General features: G+C 40.2%; 1 protein-coding gene across 1 annotated transcript; it reads left to right on the top strand.

Moving 5' to 3' along the window:
• Positions 1-121: 121 nt before the first annotated feature.
• LOC137171723 (ubiquitin carboxyl-terminal hydrolase 31-like) lies at positions 122-18,841 on the top strand. Its single transcript, XM_067575796.1, has 16 exons — positions 122-2,800; positions 6,465-6,602; positions 6,793-6,881; positions 7,652-7,744; positions 8,015-8,150; positions 8,512-8,662; positions 8,895-9,075; positions 9,168-9,279; positions 11,352-11,446; positions 12,154-12,231; positions 12,397-12,526; positions 12,838-12,957; positions 13,829-14,054; positions 14,151-14,309; positions 14,425-14,577; positions 14,683-18,841. Exons 1-16 carry the CDS (start codon positions 2,264-2,266, stop codon positions 16,224-16,226), a joined length of 3,942 nt encoding a protein of 1,313 aa, XP_067431897.1. The 5' UTR covers positions 122-2,263; the 3' UTR covers positions 16,227-18,841.
• Positions 18,842-24,241: the final 5,400 nt, after the last annotated feature.

Below are 24,241 nucleotides of genomic sequence, written 5' to 3'. Positions count from 1 at the left end.
CCTATGTGTTGCATTGTGCTGTGCCGTCCTTTCCTCCCGCTCTCTCTCTCTCTTGTTCTTGTTCTCTTTCTCTCAACCCAGTCGGTCGAGGCAGATGGCTGTCCACCCAGAGCCCGGTTCTGCTCGAGGTTTCTTCCCGTTAAAGGGGAGTTTTCCTTGCTGCTGTCACCAACTGCTTGCTCTGTAAATAATATCGTAGAGTACAGTCTAGACCTGCTCTATCTGAAAAGTGCCCTGAGATAACTTCTGTTATGATTTGGCGCTATATAAATAAAATTGACTTGACTTTTTATAGGTTATTTTGGTTAACTTGATGAAATGGGGGAGGGTTGAATGAGTTTATAGTGTAGTTGACCTAGTTTTGTAAATGTAAATGGCCTTTTCTCTGAGTCTTCTTTTATAATCACACATCAGTTGAACTATATCCAACATCTCAACAGTGCTGCGTTTTGCAATTTTTTGTTCTGAACTGATGCTGAATGTATTTTCACCCTCAAGCCATGAAAATTGGCATATTTGTCACAGTCAACTGTCAGGGGAATACATGTGGACATAGAAGACCTGACTGTAACACACACGTGAGATTCATGACTGAGAAGAATGGCACCGGGGGTTGGTAGGGGGGGGGGGGGGAGCCCAAATCTAATATTTGAAGTAGTCGATTAATTGATCAGTGGATTGAAGAAAACATTTATTCTGGTTCCAACCTGTCAAATGTGAAGATTTTCTGTTTGCACACTTGTATTTAATGTTAATTATAATGTAAATTGAATATCTTGGAGGTTTGAACTGTTAGTTGGACAAAAGATGGGAACAATTTGGGCTTCTGTGAAATTGTGATGGGCATTTTTCACTATTTTATGACACTGTTGAATGAAAAATGAATCATGAAAATAATTAACGGAGTAGAATACAACTATACAAAAATTAAAAATGTTTTTGTCTCTAATAATTGATCATGGAAATCAGCATTAACAGCAGCCTTCATTTTAAGTTAAGTTTGACACATCTGTGGCGACAGGAAGAATTTCTGATCACTGACAAGATCCATCACAAAACAAAACAAAACAAAACCTCACAATACCCCTAAAGGATCTTGAAGGTCCTTCCAATATTTAGGACAATGTTATAACATGTTACTGTAGGGAGATGTAGGTTGAATGTGTACCATTGAAATCTTTATAGAGACCCTCAAAATATGTAAATTTGACAGTTGCTATTTTAATTTTAACGTCAATACACTGCCGTTGCTACCCGATTGGAGCTCATCAGTGTGCATGCTGGCCAGAAAGGGGGATGGAGCATCATCCAGCATCACATGCCGCTGTACCTGCTCTCCTCCAACATGGACCAGTGTTTGGCCCTGACGTCAGCCGTTACCGCCCTGCCTGCAGTATCGGTGCCTACAGATGAGGATGGAGACTGGATACGCGGCCTTGCCATGAATCCCATCCAAAGGAGGAATTAAGGCGAACTAAGAAAGAAACAAATATTTAAAACAACTTTCGGATGGGGACACCCAAACGTGCACCGTTCACATCTGTCGCGAGAAAAGATGCTCGTCGGCGGCCGAACGCGAGGGAGCGGCGGGCTGTGCCGCTCCGGTCGGGGGCTTCCTCAGTTTGGCAGAGCTCCTACCAGCGCGCCCGCTGTGGAGTCGGTTTAGTGAAGGCATCCTCCGGGTAAATATCACCAACCCGTCAGTTTTCAACATTACCGCGGATTGACGAGCAGGGGTGGAGGAATACCTTTAAAAGGGTGGAGCTGCGGTTTCTTTAATAAATGATGAGGAATTCCGCTCGTCACTCTTGAGCCTAAATGTGAAAGGTTGATTTGATGTTTATGTCTCACAGACATTGTGTCCGCTGATAGGCACCCCCAGCACCTTGTGTTTTTTTCCGTGTCTGAACAATGGCACAGGTGATGTTATGTCACCGGACCGACCGGCTGCTGGCTGGTGCGGGACTACCCCAGGCATTCATGTAAAGCGCCCTGATGGTGGCTCTCCACGGAGGGTGTTTATGCAATCCGACGCAGTGTTGCAAGTGGGCTGACTGTCGTTTGATGTTACTCTGCTGTCTCAATATGATATGATCCCCCAGTACTGCCAGGCCTTGATATTTCTGTGAAATATGCGTAAAACATCGCAAAGTGAGGGAGCTGTCCCTGCATGGGGATGACAGTGTCGAGGCGATGCTCTAAACAAGGGGGCCCACTGTGGATTTTAAAGGCGTAAAAAGCGGGGAAAGCCACCAGACCGACCATGTCGAAAGTTGTGAGTAACAAGGAGAAGAAATCCTTCAGCAAAAAGCTGTTCCGGAGGAGCTCGGTCCGCTCCGTGGGGAGCTTTATGAACAGAGTTCTCCGGACTCTCTCGACTCTGTCTCATTTCGGCACCGACGAGCAGGCCGCCGAGGTTGAGAAGGACGACGCAACTTTGATCCCGACCACGACTGGAGGGTCAGTCCCGTCCGACGACAGCGATTGCGGGGGTTTCCCATTCGGGGACAAGGTGCCGGGTGTCGCCGGGCTCAAAAACCACGGCAACACTTGCTTCATGAACGCTATCTTGCAGTGCCTGAGCAACACGGAGCTCTTCGCTGAGTACCTGGCTTTGGAGCAGTTTAAAGGAGGAGGAGAGACCAGCAGCAACAGCGACAAGGCCAAGTCTAACGGGGTGCTGGTGCAGAAGAAGGGCAGCCAGCAGCAGGAGGCAGGGGAGGTGACAGAGCAGCTGTCCGGTCTGGTTCGGGCGTTGTGGACCTTCGAGTACACACCTCAGCACAGCAGAGACTTCAAGGTATGTTGTCCGAATTTAATTTTTCATAATTAATCTCACAACAAGTAGACACTGAGGCACATGATGGCTGCATGTAGACCCAAATTATGTCAAATACCTTCACAGAGACTAGATTAAAGTTTCCAGATACCTTAATGTCCCTCATCTGTTTTAATAAACACAAGGGGAATGTGAGAATCTTCTCAAGTTTAAAGCTGTTCACTTGTGAACAGAGAAAGTATTATTTTAAACAGAAGAGTAAACTTTTGAGGGTAGATACAAATGGGCTTGTATCACCTTAGCCCCAGTTTGTGCCTCTAATATGATACTGTTACTGATAACTAGAGCTGCAACGATTAATCGATTAATCGATAGACAGAAAATTAATTGGCATACTATTTTCAAAATCGAATAATCTTTTTTTAAATCATTTTTTAAGGGAAAATGCCAAACATTTGCTGGTTTCATCTTCACACTTGATGATTTGAAGCATTTCTGTGTCGTACATGATAGTTAACTGCATATGTTTGGATTTTAGACAAAACAAGACATTTGAAGACATCACCTTGGGCTCTAAGAAATTATAACAGGCATGTTTCACTATTGTTCTGATATTTTTACAGACAAAGCAATAAATTGATGAATCGAGAAAATAATCGGAAGATTAATCGATGATGGAAATGATCGTTAGTTGCAGCCCAAAGGATAAGACATGAGATGCACACATGGGGCTAGTAGTAGTAATAGTAGTACTAGTACTGGTAGTAGTAATTTTGCACAATCCTACTTTTTTACTATTCTTAAATAAAAAATGTCTTTTCTGCATTCTGCACACACTGACATCTACAACATCATATTCAGATGCTTTCTTTCAAATGGTAAATTATGACTGTGAGCTCATTAAATATTGTGCATATGCCTCATTTATCAGAATAACTGCAGACAGTCAGATGCAGTGATTATGCATCAGCCTTGAATGACTGGTTTGCTTGTCAACAAGTTTCTGGAAAAGAATGAGTCACAGAACATCAGTGTTTGGTCGATTCTATAGGAAAAAAATATTGGTTTTACAGTTTAGATACAAACTTGTTTGTCTCGCTGTATTTGGTCAAGAATCAGATTCCACATCAGAGCCAGCAGAGCTCACACTTATTAAGTTTATGTAATATTTGCTCTTATTATTAGTAGAATAAAACCTAGTGAAGTCAGTGTCAGGAGACAAAACTCTTTTCTTTAAAAGGCAGTTTAACGCTGGTCAGCTGAGTGTTGAGTGCTAGAGCTGAGCTGTAATTAAACTCATCAGTTTTTTTGAACTGCCTCTTCTCTGCCACGGTCGATTTGTCTGTTCCACACTTCTCAGCTTTTGTTCCAGCCCTTTTCTGCGTTTTCATCATTTCACCTCATAAAGCACTGAAAAGTTTGCCTGTCAAAATCACAAAGGCTTGTTCTCTTCACAAAGCAGGGATACTTTTTGTTCTTCTTTTTCTGTCTGATAACCTATTTTCATCTTAAGTTCAAAATACATAATAGAGAGGAGCTGAATTGAAAAGGACCATACTACACATCACTTATTCTTGACGGTGTTACTATTTCTGTCCATTTTTTTCTACCTTGGTTGCCAGCCAGAGTACAAACTGTCTGATTGGATATAGATTATTCTCTTTAGAGAGACTTTGAATATGTTTGACTGGGTAGGGAAATACAGCTACAGGCTTTCTGTCACTTTGCTAAAGAATATATGTCAATTTGAGTATATAATTTGTAATAAACTAGGAAATCTGATATCCAAAAACTCACCATTCTTGTTGGTTAGTGTTTTTTCCCATGATTATCTAAATAAACGGGGTGAGATCCAGTAATGTCATTCCTTATATGTTTGGGGAGGAATGCAATAGTTATGTAACTTACTTTTTCATCTAATATCTTTAAAAAATTACATATCTGGATGGATTTTGCTCTCAAACTTATACGTCACCGCCTTAAATGCAGCTAATTGAACTCAGTGTACATTACAGCTGAGCGTGCACATGTGACCGCTTTGTGCCGCTTCTCTCAGACCACAATCTGAGCCATAACCGAGAGCACTTAAAGATCATTAGGAGGACATCCGTTATAACAACACAGGGGAATTATCCACTGTGTCTCAGAAGCCATTTTCTCTCAGAAGCAATTGGTGTAGAAGATTATGGTGTTGTACACCACCCAAACTGCCTACACAAACTCTCGAGGATGATTGGGAGAGACCTTCACCATTTGTGAAAAGTGCTACTTAATTTGACAACATGATTGATGGTAAAACAAATCTGACAAATGGTGGTAGCCTGTAAGCAACACAAGGCAACTGAAATCAATGGTTGATACAGTTCTAAGACTTTACAGATTAGGTTTGACATGTATTATAAATATATATTTAATGATCAAATTCAAGCACTGCTTTGTTATAATGGTCCTTTCACCTGATTGAATTTAAAATATAGTAGATGGAGAATGGGTTCAAATGAGCTACACCTTGTGGTACCTATATGCAAAATAATCCCTGTGATCAGTGACAAATCCTGTTTTTTTCTGTGTCTGGTGTTTCATTGTGGTAATGATCAGCCAAAATAAAATTATAAAAAGAACCTTTAATGAGCGCTAGCACTGATTTTGCACACGAAGACGAGTTCCCTTGTCGTGAGGAGTACTACTTAGACTGTGAAAACAGTTGTGTAACATCCTCTTTGTCTCTGGAGGAGTTTTGTTATGTCAGAGAAAATAAGGGATATATCAGATTGAACTTGAGACTTCAAATTTAAAATAGAAGTTTCTTAAGTGAGCACGTTCTTCCCAACACTTACTCTTAATTAGAATCACTTGAAACTGTGTTCACAGACAATGAATGTTTGCACTATTGCATTTATTTAGGTAAGAGCTTCATTCAAATGTTTTGTCACCTACAATGATCACTTTTACACAACGCATCACGCACATTTTGGACACTTTCTGTTATTCACCAGGACCTTGAGAGGAACAAACTGCATAACAGTTTCAAAAAGACAAATATTTCATAAAATGCATAATTGATATTCAGTTTGAGTGTGATGTATCCTCCCTCAAACTGTCAGAGTAACATACTAAAGCCAACTTAAGATCTACTTTCATCAACAGATTTTTACTTAAAGACAACCTCTGTGGTCAAGCCACAGATGAGAGTCTAGCTCTTTGTTTGCACCACTTTCTGCAGAAAATGGTGAGGCTGCCTTGCTAATGCCTTCAAAATGAGGAAGGATGTCTCATGGGGTGGGCTGAGAAAGCGCACATTGCTCGGTTCCTTCATATCTTTGACCTTGCGTGACATTTGATAGCCCATGAGTAGAGGTGACTTTAATAGCTGCCAGCCTGGGTGGCTCTGTAGTGTACACACTGTTGTGATCTCCAATAGCTAATTGTCAGTGAGGTTAAGCTGTCGATTTTCAGCCTGTGTCCTGGTTTTTAAAAAGCCTCTCCGCGCCTGCATTTCACCATCACCCACACCTCTGCTGACCTTTAGGATTGTGCTGTTCATGATCCTGGTCAAACTTAATGAATATTTTATGACAAGGCATGGTTGAAAGAAAGAAAGGGTACTCATTGCACTACAAAATCCCTTCTGTCTTTTTGAGCCACCAGAACCATAATCTGTTTATTCTGCTCTTGTCTGCTGCAGAATGTGGTGTCAAAGAGCGCCCTTCAGTTCAGGGGTAACTCCCAGCACGATGCCCAGGAATTCCTCCTCTGGTTGCTGGATAGAGTCCACGAAGACCTCAATAACATCATCCACCCTGAGAGCAGACCCCCAAGGAAGGTAAACAGCAACACAGTTGGACAAACAGTATAGACAGTACATATTCAGATATAGTGTAATCTGAATCTCTGATCAAAGTTTTTATATTTCAACAGGATGTCGTCTCTTTGGCACAACCTGCTGTAATTTCACATGCATTATCTTGTGCTTCTTTGCCAAATAATTGCACCGCCTTTCTTTGTTTTTCCAGCCTCCAGTAGAAGATGAAAATGCCCCTGAAGGATCTCCACTACCAGCACCTGGCTCTTTTGTACAGGAGCTGTTTCAGGCACAATACAGGTGAAACATTCAATCTCAGCCCAAGTTTTCAAGTGATATTAATGTATCATTGTTTGATTCATAGATATCCACTGATGCTGCTGTTTAATTGCAGGTATATAATCTGTTTATACCTAATGTAAATACTGATTTCTACATTAATGATTAATATGAGAGAGTATTTCCTTAGAGAGTAGAAAAGGTGTCATCTATTGACCTTGATAAATATACACATACAAACGGTACACAAGTTGTGGGACCTTTTTCAACGAGTGTGCACATTATTTTGTCTACCCCCTGTAATTTTTTACATCATATCTTTATGCACAACTATAATCTTTACAGCACATCAAACATAACACTGTACAGACCATCGACTAGAAGTGAATGTTATGTTTTTCATTCGTGTATTCCACTAATTTAGTTGTAGTTTTGGGAAATGCACTTCTTCTCTTTCGTGCTGAGAGTTAAGATCAATATCACTTTCATGTCTGTACGGTAAATGTGAATCCACATCTAGCAGCTGATTAGCTTAGGTAGTCTGATTTTGTTACTTTAGGACAGAACCAGGCTAGCTGTTTCCCTGTTTCTTGTCCTTGTGCTAAGTTAGCTAATCAGCTGGTGGTTGTAGCTTCATATTTACTGTACAGATAATTAGAGTGGGTTCGATCTTCTCATCTAACTCTTGGCTAGAAAGCAAAGAGGCATATTTCCAAAAATGGCTACTATTCCTTTAAAAATGATACACTGTTCCAGCTGCCTTACATTATTCTCATCACGTCTCTGTGTAGGTCCTCTCTGACTTGCCCTCACTGCCAGAAACAGAGCAACACTTTTGATCCTTTCCTCTGCATCTCACTGCCAATCCCGGTACCTCACACACGGTAAGGTGACTCTGTATCTAGTTTATGAGTAAGACAATATCTGTCACACCAAAAAAATGTCCCTCTATCCAAAAATGCGAGCAAGGCAAGATCCAGTCTCATTTTGCTGTTGAAGCCGGCATTAAAAAGATTGTCAAACCCAGCATAGACAAACAACATGAAAGATCTGACAGGAGAATGCTAAAATTAGAAGATGCTGTCTATCTTTGAACCATAACTCTAGCCATGGTTATGAAACAGCCAATTAATTTCACTCTGTCTGTGTTGCAGGCCCTTGTATGTGACAGTAGTGTACCAAGGAAAGTGCTCCCACTGTATGAGAGTCGGGGTGGCGGTGCCTCTCTCTGGCACCGTGTCCAGGCTGAGACAAGCTGTGGCCCAAGAGACCAAAATCCCTGCTCAACAGGTGCAGCCTCATTTGAAATGTTCCTTCTGGAGGACATGAATGTATCAGAAATAAGAGGATTAAACTTAGTGTGTGCTACTTTGAGGAAACTGGATAGAGAGAAGGAGTGTTGGTTAAGTTTGTGTTTGCTGTGTCTCATAGAAGATTAAGATTATCTAGACTGATTTGAGCTGAATTTTACTATCAGCGTGATATAAATATTTATAAGCGTTCATTGTATTTCAGAATCTAAAGCCTCTCTGATCTGAATTTTTGTTACTACCTGGTAGATATTCTGGAATATCTGGGTCATTTAGATCAAATGAATTAATTCAAACGCCACCCACACCCTGCTGTTGTTCCCCTTTTTTGTTCTGCTCAGATCGTCCTCACCGAAATGTACTACGACGGCTTTCATCGCTCCTTCTGTGACGACGACGACGACCTTGAGATCATTCAGGAGAGTGACTCCATCTTTGCCTTCGAGACACCTGAGCTATTCAGACCAGAGCAGATCCGCTCGAAGCGAGGCGGTACAACTTCCTGTTTATTCCTTCAGAAATTCGTTTAGCTCTTTGTCTTATTACACCAGTAAGAGACTAAATTAGATAAGAAATGGACTAATATTGGATATATGTTCTAATCAGGAGGCTACTACACATACTGACCAGTATATTGGATTGATTTTTGAAGAAGCTTACAAGACAGTGTACGGTTCTCACTTCTTAAAACTTCATGTGAGTAACTTTTTCTGCTTTATTACAGGGAGCCCACATGCAAATCTCAACCAGAACAACTTGAAGTATGGAACAGATAATAACAGGATATCTACACAAATACAAGAGCCTACAACCCCACCTCAGAGTCCCAATAAGAATACTGGGCAGGCTGAGAAGATCGTCCTATTGGTGTGTAACAGGGCCTGTGCTGGACAGCAAGGACGCAGGTACTTTAATGAAGAGCAATGTTTTACGATTTCTATCACTGTGCCCAAGAAAGCATTAAAACTGTATATTTTTTTTTACGTTTTTCCTGCAGGTTTGGTAATCCATTTATACTGTATTTGGAGCGTACAGTGACATGGGATGTACTGCAGAAAGAGATTCTGGAGAAGATGCGGCATCTTTTGCGCCCTGGAGTCTTTGTGCAGGTACATAATATACTGTAATGTACTCTTCAGACGCATCCACACAGACAATTGGATGTCAAAGAGGACTTGACATGCACATTTCCAGGTCTATATTTATATTCTGGGGCTCTACTAGAATATCTTTGCATGATTTATAGTTCAAACAACTTCTCTTTCCGCATACTAGCCCTTTATGCAGCCCCTCAGTTCAGCCTGTCTGAAACAGGCCGCTTTAGCTCTTGTCCCTCCTCCCGATGAGCCCACTCTGTTCTGATTTAAAAGATGCCCCTTGGCAGACTTCTGCCAGCTCTGGAGGCTACATAAACAAACAATAGTAGTCGGATTTTGCTTCTTTTTCCAGGGGTCCGTTTCACAAAGCAGGCTCAACAAACTCTGAGTCTAATCCTGAACTCTGAGTTGATCTACTCTGAGATAGGAAACTCTGAGTTTCCGGTTCCAGAACAGCTGATTTGAGTCAGTTTATTCAACTCGGAGTAGTTTCACCTGTAGTTAAGCGTGTGCACCACAACGATAAAAAGCCAACATCAATGGTGCCCCGATTAAACGAGTCACCATGGCAACGGGGATGAGGAGGGCTGCGTTTTTTGCCCCACTAGAACTAGAAATCTTAGTGCGTCCATACGACGAGTTTGAACATGTTTTCAGAAAGAAGTGCATCACCACTGCAGCTGCAAAAGAGAGGGAGACAGCGTGGGAGAACATCGCTGCTCGGGTCAATGCGTAAGTTTAAATGTAGTCCTTTGCAATCACAATAATAGTACAGAGGAAAACTGCTTGAATGGTCGCCTATTAATTTATTTCATTTAGCCTAGGTGCAATGCCGCGGGGGAGAAGCGCACTTGGCAGCAGTTTAGGATGAAATATAAAAACATTGTTCAAACAGGTAAAACCTCGACATAATCTCATGGGGGTACCTCATTTTGATCATGTTTTACATTGTTAAGTAAATATTAAGTGGCTGTTTGACTGCTGGTTTCACACACATAAATGTCTTCTAATCTATATCATGTTCTATTAAATAATTAAGCCTATTTAAACTAACACAGACTTCCACTCAGCCAACAGAAAGAAGGCAGATGCCCGTAAAACGGGTGGTGGTCCAGCACCGCCACCCCTAACGGAGGCAGAGGAGCTGGCCCTAAACTCAAAAAGATAATTGTCTGGAAATGCTAGAACATCTATGCGCGGTCTGATAACCATCTGCTGACGAATATTTAGGCTAATTCTATGCGCAGTAATGCTGCACCTTCATCCACGGGATCGTTATCAAAAGGACATGCCATGTTAGTGAAAAAAGTCGCCACCTACTGTGCCTAATGGACTTCTAATATACTGACTGATTTTTTTAATTATTTTTTTAAATGACAGACGGCAGAACTACGCCAAAACTCGCCTGCTGATTGAATGAATGAGGAAATCAAATGGAGTGTGTGGCTCTGACAGAGGGTGGAGACAGAGAGAAACTCGAGGTTCATTGAGAAAAACCTGGTCCCGACCAGATTAGGTTCATAGTCTGTTACTACGGTAACTGACCGAGAGCTTAAATTAACTCTCTCTCTGAAACAGGCTAGAGTTACCCCTCTTTCTCTGGTTTGAGTTACCTCCCTTTTTGAGACGGAAAACTCAGAGTTTCCCTCATTTCAGGGTTAATAGACTCTTGAGTTTTCACTAAACCTGCTTTGTGAAACGGAGCCTTATTCTTTATTCAAAATATGAACTTGTTCAAGCCTGAATCTGATCCAAAATATACACCCGTGGAACAACCTTAGCAAAAACAGTTAAGAAACAAAACACAGTTTGTGGGCATGCATGAACAATCTGATGTCAGTTTGATGTGAAAGTAGAGGAAACTTTGCAAACAGAGCGTTCAGAGCAGGCTGGAGCCTGGACTTTTGAAATTAAGGCTTCATTTTTACATACGTTCACCTCAAGTTTTGGAACTTTGACCATGTTTAACAGACATCTGACATCATAAAAGTATATAAATTACAAAATTACCTTTTTAAAGTAATTGTTTGATAATGCTGCCATGTCATGTTTTATAATGTTGTCTCGTTCTTGATGGTCTGTAGGTAGGACCCTTCACTTTGCGTGTGGTAGGAGTAGTTGGAATCACATATCTGTTGCCTCAGGAGGAGCAGCCACTCTGCCATCCCTCTGTGGAGAGGTAATGTCCCTTTTCACCACCAGGGGGAAGTGTTACCTTATACTTGAATAGTATATACTTGAATCATTATATAAATCCTGCAGTCCACTTGAAGTTGATTGAAGAGCTACAGAATGTGGGCCGACTCTTTAGTCGTGCTGATGTTAAAATATCTCTTGAGATATATAATAGCTTGTCTGGTTTTTTATAGATTTTCCTCTAAGAGGGTGTTGACCATTGAGATTATTACACGGATTTATTAAAATGAGGGAATGAGAAAAAAAAATTTCTTCACCACTGCCACATGAAAAAACAAACAGAAGATGAACCCTCAAATTAAGTTGAAGTTTGAAATAATGTAGTACTTTTTTGGTTTGTCAGAACATATTTATCGCATTTAATTACTGTATACTTCATGACCGCAATGCCTACTAAAATGCAATTTCAAAAAGGCATGCTCATCATCAAACTCCAAATAAAATTCTTTTGCAAACATAACTTTTTAGATACAAAATTACCTGTTTCTCTGCTTTTTCTCTTCTTTTCTTTCTGCAGATATGTACTTTTGTACTCATTGTAGTGACTTGTAGTGGCAATCTAAAATTGAAACTTACTCTATTGTAGTCTAATCATTCTATACAGTAATAATTCTGCATAAATGATATCAGCTAAATGCCCACAATAGAAAATATAATGTGATTTCCTGTTCTGACCTAATTTTTTAACAGAGCATATAAGTCTTGTGGTCCTGGAGGGCCACCTCACGTCAAAATTGTTGTTGAATGGGACAAGGAGACGAAAGACTAGTAAGTGAGAACTGACAAGGGCTGAATCTCATATCACACATATTTCATTAAGTTCAGGGCAGATGTGTGATGTGTTATATCTCCCCTGAGAACTCAACAAAAATATATACTGTAACTGTCTTTTGAAGTTCTGTTTGATCCCTCTGTGCCATGTTACGCCTGCAGTCTGTTCAAAAGAACTGAGGATGAATACATCCCAGATGCTGAGAGTGTGCGTCAAGTAAAGGAGCAGCACCTGCAGCCTCAGACCTGCTCACTTGCCCAGTGCTTTCAACTCTACACCAAAGAGGAACAGGTAGGCTGAAACATCATGTATCATGTAGGCTGCAGTAGTGTAGTGGTGAGAATATCACTGATACTGAGTACATATGTGAGTTCAAGGAGGTTTCTTAAATTAAAAAATCATTTGATGTCCAGTAGATGGCAGTACAATTAAGCTTTTCTACATGTTTTTATATAACATTGTTTCAGAAATGTATAAAAATGGCATCAGTTGATATGTTTTACAATACCAAAAAAACATAAAAACAGTCTAAATAAAACATAAACACAAGTTGGAGTTGAGTTGCTCTTTACTAACTAAGGTTTCTTCCAAAATGATTTCAGCTTGCCCCTGATGATGCTTGGCGATGTCCACACTGTAAGCAGCTTCAGCAGGGCAGCATCAAGCTCAGTCTGTGGACCCTGCCAGACATCCTCATACTTCACCTGAAACGCTTTAGACAGGTAATGATGAAGACAGAAGTCTTGATTAAGTCTGAGAGTAACCAAAAACATGAGATATCTTTTTACATTACTATGTAGGAAGTGTTTATGAAAAAACTTGCTATTCGCCAAGTGTATACTGTTGTCACTGAACTTGAATTTGTAAAATAAATGATCCATCTGACAGGGCTTGACATTAGCACCCGCCCACCCGCCAAATGCAGGTAGAATTCAGCAGTTGCGTATAACACAGTCACTCTTACTAGCTATTTTGGCGGGTGGCATTCCGTGTTGTGAACTCTTTTGTCATAAACTGGAGCAGCGCTGCAGATCGATCCGAGGAAAACTGCTGTCAGCTCGACTCCCAGTGAGCATTGCCTTTCCTACAGCCACTTAGAGGGCTGATAAATGCCCCCCCCTCCCCTTGCCTGCTGCAGCTACGAGAGCGTGGCCAGGCCGCTTACACACACTCAAAACCCTTACTGCTGCATCTACATACAGTTCACATTCACTTCTGAGGATATAAACATACAGCTAGCAAGAAACATTTAGAAGTATAGAATTCTGTAATTTTGACTCAGGAAACAATTGAATTGGTTGCATGTTTCATACAACATGAGCTATACATACAACCTTATCAGAGCTGAATATTTGATGACTGTAGTGTTATACATTTTATATTTGGGTGTTATATGGTCATTTACATTTAAAAGGTTGTAAATCTAGTTCTTCAAATAAATTGTAGCACACCGTAGTCAACTTTAATCAAATAAAATGTAATTTCCCAACAACAAATTGTGACAATGAAAATGCTGAGTGGCAACCAACTTTGGAAAACCACTAGCCACAGTGGCTGGTGAGCAAAAAAGTTAATGTCAAGCTCTGCCTTTAGGATGGGGATCGACGGATGAAGATGCAGAACATGGTGAAGTTCCCGCTGACTGGCATGGACATGGCTCCGCACATGGTAAAGAGGAGCCAAAGCAGTTGGAGTCTACCCTCCCACTGGTCGCCATGGAGACGGCCTTACGGGATGGGCCGTGATCCTGAGGACTACCTTTATGACCTGTATGCAGTGTGTAATCATCATGGGACCATGCAGGGAGGACATTACACAGGTAACAGAGCAGCAGCATCCACAGAATCAGTGACACATGTACCAGTTGATTTTTAGTAACTGGTTTTGTTATATTTTATTGCTTTCTGTCTTGTAGCTCAGTGTAAGAACTCCATTGATGGACAGTGGTATTGCTTTGATGATAGCGATGTTCAACCCATTTCTGAAGATGAGGTCTGTAAGCAGACTGCTTACATCTTGTTTTATCAAAGACGGGCCACAATTCCATCTTGGTCTGCCAACAGTTCTGTTGGAGGTAATTTTTATTATCATATTTAATTGCTGTAAACTCCCTTACATCTTGTACATGTTTGAAGGTTCCTTTTGAAATATATTGCACATGTTTAACCACTGTCTGTTTGGTACTTTAGGATCCACTAGTTCTTCTTTGTGTGAGCACTGGATTAGCAGGCTGATGGGTAGTCGTCCACCAAGCCAAGCCTCATCTGGTTCCTCCAGACGCACCTCATTGGCCTCCCTTTCTGAGTCCGCTGAGTTTGCTGGTGAACGGAGCGAGGACGATGGTGAGAGACACTTATTTCCTGAGCTTATTTCATTGTTTCTAAGGTGACAAACATGCATATTTTCTTGGTGAATCTAATATCGATGTGTATCTTTCTACTATGCAGGCTTATCAAGCCGGTCAGCAGTGAGAGGCATGCAAAGACAGACATTCTCCTCAAGATCTTCTATTGCCAGCCCACTAGTGCTCGGTGAGAACGGCACTAAGCCATCCTGGTCACACTCCGCTAAGCTCCAACTTCGTTCCAACTCTCCCTCACGCTTCTCCCTGGAATCCCACTCCTCCTCCCCGACACTGGAGAGGATAGGAGAGGTGGTTGATAGCAAGCTGTCAACCTCCTGCTTCAGTGGGTCACCTAAGCCAGAAAGATTTTCAGGGGGCAAGTCATCTCTTGCAGCTTTGGATAGTAATCCAGGCAGTAAGAGGCTGATAGAGCAAGTTCACTCCAAGGCTGTGGCACAGGCAGAGCAGAGGAGCTCCACCCAGGCTGGGGATAACAATAATGTAGTCACTGCTGCTGAACAAGTCAGTCCTCGACACGGGGCGACTGCAAAGGAGCCGAAACAAAGAAATGGTGCTCCAGATAGCGCTGCTGTCAAAAAGACCTCAGCAAAGACCGGGTTGGAGAGTGAAAGGAGTCCCAAGAAGCGTCCTGCCACCTCCTCAACATCGTCCAGCTCTCTGTCTCCTGCATCCCCAGCCATTGTCAAGTCACCGTCTCGAACACAGACCAAGGGTGCAGAGTCAGCATCAAATCCCAAGGATAAAAGTGATGGACCACCTAAAGCTAGTAAGGCTGGTTCCTCAAGAACAGCAACCCCCTCCAAGAAAGGGTCATCACAAACCCAGGAGGTAATACATCTTGACTCTGCCAAACAGAAAAAGAGTGGTTCTCCAGGATTACAAAGCTCACAGCCTCAGAGGAGGACATCACCCAGAGGGGGAGGCGAGAAAAGTTCTGCCTCAGGAAGGACTAGAGTAGCAGACAGGAGTACTAGTCGTGAATCCTCACGGACCAATGTGGTCTCAGAGAAGAAGGTTAACCATGGAGGTCCTCCCTCCAGGTCGAGTGCTGGTAGTAAAGCGGAGGTCAGGCCTGGCCGTGCTGTGGAGAACAAGGCGGGAGGACGAAGCTCAAGCAGTAGCTCCTCCATGACTAGTCTGCGATCCTCGAGTGTGGGTGTTTCATCGGCGAGTGCAGCCCCGCCATCAAAGGGGCCTCGAAGGAACAGTAAGATAGAGGACAAAGGTTTGTCCTTCTTCAAAACTGCTCTGAGGCCCAAAGAGACACGCAAGTCAAGTGATGGTGGGAAAGCAGGGGCGGCAGAAGCTAAAGGAAGTCCAGAGGATGTTGGTGGAGACGCAGCAAAAGAGGGAATCCCACATGGAGCAAGCAAGAAAGCCCAGAATGGGGCTTCAGAGGCCCAGACTAATGTGAGCACAGCCAAAGACAAGGAATCCTCTAAGGTGTCCAGTGCAGCTAAGCATTCACTGCTGCCCTCCACAAAATCCAAGCTATCTGGAGCAGAAACGACCAACCAGTCCTCTGCTAATGCAAAAGAACCTTCAAAGAAAGAGCCTGCTAAAAAGACAATGCAGTCCAGAAAAATCCCTATCAGCTCCACACAAACTAGCCAGAGGTCCAAGTAAAGTTCTTTCAAGGGCCCAATAACAATCTCTCTAGTGCAGCTCTGAGGTGTTTTACGATCAAACTAGACTGAGTGTCTGACAAACATCTTTAAAGCACCTGTAGCTTTTCAGTCGTTACTGAATACCAGCTGCCATACTGGACATTTACTGTCCACATTGTTAAATAGTTATTTAGGAATGGATTTTAACGAAGCACTTTGTATGGATTGCAATGATTTTGAGGAATATTATACTGTATTATAAATAAGCATGGGCTGCACATGTGTTGAATTATTGCCTTGTTCTGTCTGTAGCATAGTTGGGAGAAGTACATCTCAGTAGGAGGTGAACATAAAAGTGACTTTGCACATGATGGAAAGCAGATATAACGGCAGAATGAAACCTTTTGAGATACATGACATCAAACACGGACTACTCAGTCACCAAAGGAAGTTTACTGGCAATTTTTAACATGAAGATGCAGTGAATTATTTCCAAAAATCTTTATCTACAAGCTCTCCATCAATATTGAGAGCCATATGTCAACAACAAACATCAGTGCCTCAGATAATCATAGTTAAGTATTTAATCAAAATTGTATAACTGCAGGTGTTGGTAAATTTATAATTCAATTTTAATATTTATTAAGCACTGAAAATGTAATTTCAAGTAAAAACCCGATTAAGCCTATTTAACCCAAACTGCTGTTTACATATGCTCCTTGATGTAGTAACTGTGCAACAGCCTTTAAGAAGTATTTTTGTGCAGCCAAAATTAGACTGTCATCGAGAGGCAGAGGAGAAGTGCAGGATAGAAGCATGTGTCGTTGGTATTAAATGTCTGGAGACCTTGGTTTGTATAATGGTTCTTAAATGTTTTGTGTTTATTTACCAGTAATAACCTGTTACCCCTCAGAGAACCCCACCCACCACCCTCTTCTGCCCTCCAGCTGCTGATGCCAACACTTGACTGTGGTGCCCTCATGGGGATCAGCCTCTTCAGACTGCCAGACATCTCCAAACATTCCTCTCAGATGAACACAGGGTTAATGTACAAAAAAAAAAGCCACTAACGCACACAGACAGCATATTCAAAGACAGCTGGGATGCCTTTGTTGAACACCATACATGTACATATAGCATTATGGTGTGTTTTTCCCATCCTCTGTCTTCACGTGTGACATTACAGCTTGCGCACATCTTTAGCTTGCATTTACAGAGTTAGACCAACACCGAATGCACCGACGTAGATTGAGTAAAAAGATCACCATTCATGAAGTATATGACAGTTGTTGCATGATAAATCGCTTACGCATGCACTTAACTATGCAAGCAAATTCTTGCTAATGCCCACACTGAGTATGTAGAAGTGCTACTCTTGGATGTGTATATATTTCTAATTGTATATTTTTCCAAATGCCAGCATCAGAGAGCATGTTAAGGCATTCTTTATTAAAGCTTTGTTTGCACATTTCTTCAAAGTGATATACATTTTGTATGGATGATAAGTATTGCTCATTCACCCTCTCAAAGTAAATCAACTCACATGCAAATGATTTCTGTATTGTATTCATTTGTCTCACGCTTTTTCCTCATGATTCCAAGCTTTTTTCTTTTTTTTTTTATTACTTTGGGAACAAAATATTGCTGCATTTTACAAATTGTGCCATGACTTTCATTTATCAACTTTGAAAATGCAAGTTTTAATGAGATTCTGTAAAAAAAAAAATTGATCCATTAAGGCTGAGGAATTAAAATTACACTGTTCCAGAGAGAGTAGTGTTTCATATAGGACTGTTTTCTGAGACTAGAATTTTACCTGTTGACAATTTATGTTGGGGGCCATTCAAGAAAAAATGCTGAAATAACCGCTGTTTTTTTTCCCATGATGATCCAAAAAAATGTTGATGTGCAATATAATCTCTAAAATCGGACACTGTGTTGATGTCAATTGTTGTGTGTCTCAAAAAACCTACAACAAAACCGATACTGTTATTGGATGGACATGTTTTTTTAAAATATTAATGCTCACCTAGAAGAGACTTTTTATCACTGTTGGAGACTGCACTGAAAGGCATCATTGAACTTTTTTTCAACCGCATACAAATATTGAAATGACAGCAAATTATAATTATATACAACAGAATTTTAAATTAACTGAATGTCAGTGTCACATTCAAGGAGCAGCGTTTATAAATAGACCACAAATGGTTCCTTGATGCGCAGTGCAAAATAACACAAGATATTCTCCTCAGTGCCTGGTGGCTACAGTGTGTCCATACTGTGGTTATAACACCCAATACATGCAGTATATAAACATCGCAGTGGCTCTGAAATGCAGTCATGTCTGCAATAGTCTTGAGTGACTGTAGAAAATCTTCAAAATCAGCACACAATGTTGATGAAATAAAAAGGATGTACAAATATGTTGACATTTATTTATTTTCACAGATGCATGAAAATGATTAATGCTTTTTTATTTTTCCATTTTTATTCTGTGATATAATGTAATTTTTATTCTTTTTTTTTACATTTATGGTGTTCACCCGTTTGATGAGAGAAAGCGGTGTTTGTTGGCATTGATTTAGCAATGCAAGAAGAAAATAAATGATATAATTAAATGACATTTTGAGGACATATGTAGGTTTGGCTGGTTTGTGTTACTGTACATTTACAGTTTTGTGTTTGTTTGTTTTCTTACAGCTACTCTTGTGGATTTCTATTTTCATTTCTCATTTCCTCCACTTGGTGGAGCTCAGTGTTTGCCTAAAAATCTCAATAGATATAAAAAAATAACAGGTTAGGGAAATAAAGCAACATCTGACATGAATTTATCCCTGAGAAATGCCCTTCAATTTGAACTTGGGGGATTATTAAGATATATAGTACCGTCAAATATAATGCTGTCAGTGAGGGAGATATGTTATTAAACTACAGCACCATCATTTATTTAGAGCTAACTCAATTGGGGTTTTATTAGTTTGGCCCAAGACTGGGCATATTAAGAGTTAATGCTGCCTCTTTGTCTTTCTGTTCTTGTAATTTTGTATAACAGTCATCAGTTTTGGGAATTACATTTTCACCCTCTCACTTCTCACCTCTTGCGCAGTCTGAGAAGTGATGAAATTTAAAAATTGCCTGTGGTGTGTTGGGGGCTACAACATGCTCTTCACATACAACAGGAAGGATCTACTCTGTATAGCTTATCAGAAATTAACATTTTGTCTGGTATTCTGGAGAAAAACATGAGGTTGCTCAATTAATATGCATGTATGAGTGTAATTAGAAAATTCACAGACTGCAACCTGGCACAAGATCATTCTGTAAAGGAGCCAGGCTCTTCTGCTGAAATCAATAATTGTTTGCCAATTGTATCAGCTTCCAAGAGAACATCATTAGCAAGACCTCAGTGGAGAATTCAACAACTTTTATCTGGATTTAACACACAAACCGTGACATTACCCTTCTTGACTCCTGAACATAATGCAGCTAACATGCTGAATTAGTTAACATGTTTTGCTTTTGCTACATTAATGTGCTTGATGCATTGTAGAAAGGCAATCTAATCGTATTGATCAACCCAATCTTGGTGTCTCCTGGGGCCAAATTCAATCCTTAATGCTGTTGCTAAGTCTCCATTTTGAGACATTCTGTCCCTGGATAGAAGAAGACAATGAGCAGGATCTTCATGATTAGCTTTCACTTTTTCACTGCTTGCTGTTTGGGTGGGTCGATTCGTTGACTAATGTGGCGAAAAAGACATACAAGGAGGTGCACACAACATCACAAACACCTCTGTGATATACCACCTATTGTATATAATATAATCCATATCAATTACCTAACAACACTGTGAGCCTTTTGTTATTATAATTTTCTTGTTGAGATATTGCTAAATATTGTTCATTTAATTTTTTAGGCTCATGTTTGCGGAGATGTGTAACATTCAAATACAGTATATTTTACATCATACAGCAATACAATGCAAATACAACACACACCAAACTACAGATAAAAATACAATGGAATTACTAGAGAATTACTACCTCTATAATACAATTTCATCAAAACTAATCATTTTGAATGCACAATATTTATTGCAGGGTTATTGTATTAGAAAGTACATATGTTTATGATATTGTCTCCACCATATTCGTGAATGTTTACCCTGTTCTTCCTGTTAACAGGCCTGTATGTGATCCATTCACATCACAGCAAGAAAACCCAGAGGAGTCTGGGACATTTGAAAGCCTTATTAAGCTTTTCATTTACATATTACCGTTGCACGTTGATGGAAAACACAATAAAGGTGTGAGACTAGCAGACAAGTGGAAAACTTTCAAAAGCAGGTGGTAGTAGCTGAGTTGAATACAGATATGCTGGTATTTATAGATCAGAGAGCATTCTGAAGTACCATTTACTGCAAAAGAAAATAAATGCCTTTTAAGCAATTTAATAATTCTTAGCATATCCTTGAACAAATACAAAATAATCGATGCACTCACTGACCCAGGTTCATTCAAGAATTTTCTTAAAATTAAAAATTAAAAATGGCAATTAAAGCGAGACTATGTAATTTTGAAAGAAGAAATAGCATGTTCTCTTGTAAATTAAAAATTGAATTCATAAACATTCAAATGCCATCTAGCATTTGAAAAATTTCTTTACTAAATCTCAGACTAAAGCCTCTCCTCTTCTGGTTTCCATGCCATTGATCCGATGGTCCATTATTCCAAAACCCTAATAGTTCGAAAAAACTTCCCATTGGACCAAAAGCCCATTAGTCCGACGGCCTGTTATCCTGAAAACAAAAGCCCACTGCACCAAAGGCCCGTTGCTCCGAAAACACACACTCTCCCTTGATGTGCGAGTGATCATTTTAACCCAAACCATGATCTTTCCCTAACACTAACAAAGTGGTTTTTGTGCCTAAACCTAACCAGACTTACAAAGTTGTCACACCATAAAACATCATTCTTTTTTATCCAGCACGTCAAAATACACTATTAAATTTAACAATATGTTAATAGAGGCTTTCCTCTGACAGTAGGAAACAGACTTTATTTGCCTCGTCGTCAGTCATTTAAAATGTACATTAACTTTCAGACTTTTCACAGTTCACTCTGATAGATTTGATGTCATGTTTCACAAGGCAGAGCTCTGATTTAATGAAATCACATTATAAAAATTGTGTGGACATGCTTAGTTGACTGGTGGTGTTTAAGAATGTCAAACAGTAATGTTACACCTCTTACTTTAGTTTATTTAACTTAATTCACAGAAGAGCTGTGAAAGTTAAATATCAGCTGAAATGAAAAGTCTTTCTTTAGGAGTCATACAAAGTCATACATTGTGATTTATACGTTATCTGTTAAATTGAGCAATATGTTAATGGAATCTGGAAAGTAGTACAAGGGCCGACAGTCACTGAACTCCAACAGAGTGTGTGTTTTTGGAGCAACAGACCTTCGTAGCGGTGGGCTTTTGCTTTTGGGATAATAATCCGGCTTTTGGTCCAATGGGAAATTTTTCAAATTAGGTTATGGAATAATGAGCCTTCAGACCAATGGGCAGTCCCCTTCTGGGTATGGAGCAGTAGCTTATGGTGGCTAATGTTAGCTAACGTTAGCTAACTTAAGATAGATATTGCTGTAAAACAGACATTACTGAGCCAGTTTTTAAGACTTTGTAACCTTTCTGGTGCTACTGCTAAGCTATTAGCATTTGTCATTCTTTAATTTGTACTTATGTGCGTACTTATTGTACTAATACAATTGTGCCTACTAATTGTCAGGCACAAATTTACAATGGAATAAAATATTTACAGTTTTCTCCTTAGCTGGATTGTAAACTATGTATCTAGAAGTATTAATTTAAATTAATTTGATGTTTGAGAAAGCAGCAAGTCCTTAAAGGTCACACTGATGACTGAAATGAAGTGAGTATTTTATTGGTTTTCCTCAGCAGGTTTTGGTCCAGTTGATAGCAAACAACACCTTGCATCTTTAAAAAAATAAATAAAACAGAACAAATAGCATCATTCTTGATGGTGTTTTTTGAATTTTATTGTTTTGTTATTTTTTATTTCTACCTGTTGGTCTCTGTCATGGAGTTGGGGGGGAAAAAGTACTCTGAACACTGCCATTAACAAAATGACCAAATTCCCAACTTATTCATTTAATCATCTTAACAACTAGACATGTAGCATTACATCAAGCAATGAATGCATTCTCAATGTGAGACCCTTTTTTTTCTCCACCAAATGAAAAACAAATTCAATTATTCACTTGTTTCAGGAGCGAGCATGTCAATTATTTATCTTCTTGAGTCCAGTGATGCAGTACTTTAGTTCCCTTTTAATTGGAGATGAAAAATCTAGTAAGCCTTGAGTGCAGTCAGAGAGAGAGCTGCTTTTTAGGCGATGCAATATACATGACGTGTCATGCGGGACATCCAGGGCTGAATTACATAACCCCAAGTAGTGAGTGGTGCCTTGAAAAACAACTTTAACACCCAAGGAAACTGTGCTCTTGTTTGTGGACTAGAAGCAACTCCCATCAGGTTTAGTCCTCAATTGTATAGATAGATACAAAATTATAGATACAAAAGCATTTTATATGCAATAGAACCAGATGCAGGATATAATCTGCTTTAACAGAGTCCTCCATCATCCTCCCAGTAAGCAATTTAAGATTCAATGTTTCTCTCAAACTGCTTCAATTAATTAAGTCATTGACATTTTAGGTAGCTAGATAAGTGCTCTTTGTGCTCAAGATGGCAGAGGTTATACATACTAAAACCCTAACCTGTAAAATGTCTAAGACCAGGCAGCCATATTCCTCCCACACGCTGCACATTCAGTTCTCCCACATAATGCACAGTAGTAAGTAGCTGGAATCCCAAGGCTTCGCCAGTACAGATGTACAATACATCAGGATGCTCGAGAGCAAGGTGTGAGGTGTCAAAGTTGGACATACAGGCAGCGCATGTCTGCCACGCTTCCTCTGACACTCATCCTACACCATTGGCTGTGTGAAGAGTGATTGACTCAGAGGTTGATTATGCTTCTTCCAGCCAGGTGGTTGGCAGGCAGAGATGCGCATATCACCAGATTGCTGCATCAGCCAAAGTGTGAGGCCACAGTTTCTGGCATCAGTGTGTCTGGACGAACATCACAGGAATAATAAAAAGACGCAGGGATGTCAATCATCAACGAAAATGTGCCTGTTTAGTTGTTGATCCATTTTTTTTTTTTACCCGTTTTGTTGGCAGCAGTCTCTCCGTCTTGTATCTTGTATCATTAGAGGCTTTTGCCTTTTGAGCAATGCTGAGATGGAAGACAGGCGAGGCTGATTGGGTAAAAAAACTCGAGGTTCTTGGGTTCTTGTGGGAGAGGGGGGGAAAGGCTTTGATGTTGTGGAGTTTCATGGAGGCAAATAACACACTTTGATATTTCATAAGCCATCTTTGCTAAAAAAAAAAAAAAAAAAAAAAAAAAAGCGGGCACAAACAGACAACACAAATACACACACAATCTGTGCACACGCTCTGTCAAAGACGGGGCTTGAATTACCACCCAGCTGAAATATTTGCAGCTATTTTTGTCTTACATGCAGCACACTTTCTGAAAGTTCCGATTTTCCAGAGGAATGATGAGTGAATGTATGTCCTGTTTGATTTTCTGAGGAAGATAAATTAGTGTTTGGATGAACATAAAAGGTAATGTATTCATAAAAGCTGTGATGAGTGCAGCTGTCTCCAGCATCTGACATCCAATATGAGACAAGCCGCCAGGGGAGGTTGGACCATCCTCCAGTGTGAGTGTGTATGTGTGTGTGTGTGTGTGCGTGCATTGATGTTTATGGGCAAAAACAGTAAATTTAGTGTTTGATGGATTACAATTTAAATTTTTGTGAAGTAAAGCACAGGATTATTTTTGTGGGTTGTGGGTCATTGTGGATTTTATGCAATATCATAATAAGGTTGATAATTGATTATACACAATATTACAGATTACTTTCATTCTTTCCCATATGA

This window comes from Thunnus thynnus, chromosome 20 (genome assembly GCF_963924715.1).
Source record: "Thunnus thynnus chromosome 20, fThuThy2.1, whole genome shotgun sequence".
Taxonomy (NCBI): Eukaryota; Metazoa; Chordata; class Actinopteri; order Scombriformes; family Scombridae; genus Thunnus; species Thunnus thynnus.
The sequence above is the reverse complement of the archived record's forward strand: the minus strand, read 5'-3'. Positions and strand labels throughout refer to the sequence as shown.

Excerpts from the sequence above, each read along its gene's own strand:
- LOC137171723 (XM_067575796.1), top strand. The coding sequence starts at position 2,264 with ATGTCGAAAGTTGTGAGTAACAAGGAGAAGAAATCCTTCAGCAAAAAG. Across the intron at positions 8,663-8,894 it reads GATCCGCTCGAAGCGAGGCG|GGAGCCCACATGCAAATCTC; the intron begins GTACAACTTCCT and ends GCTTTATTACAG. Across the intron at positions 14,310-14,424 it reads TGCCAACAGTTCTGTTGGAG|GATCCACTAGTTCTTCTTTG; the intron begins GTAATTTTTATT and ends TTGGTACTTTAG.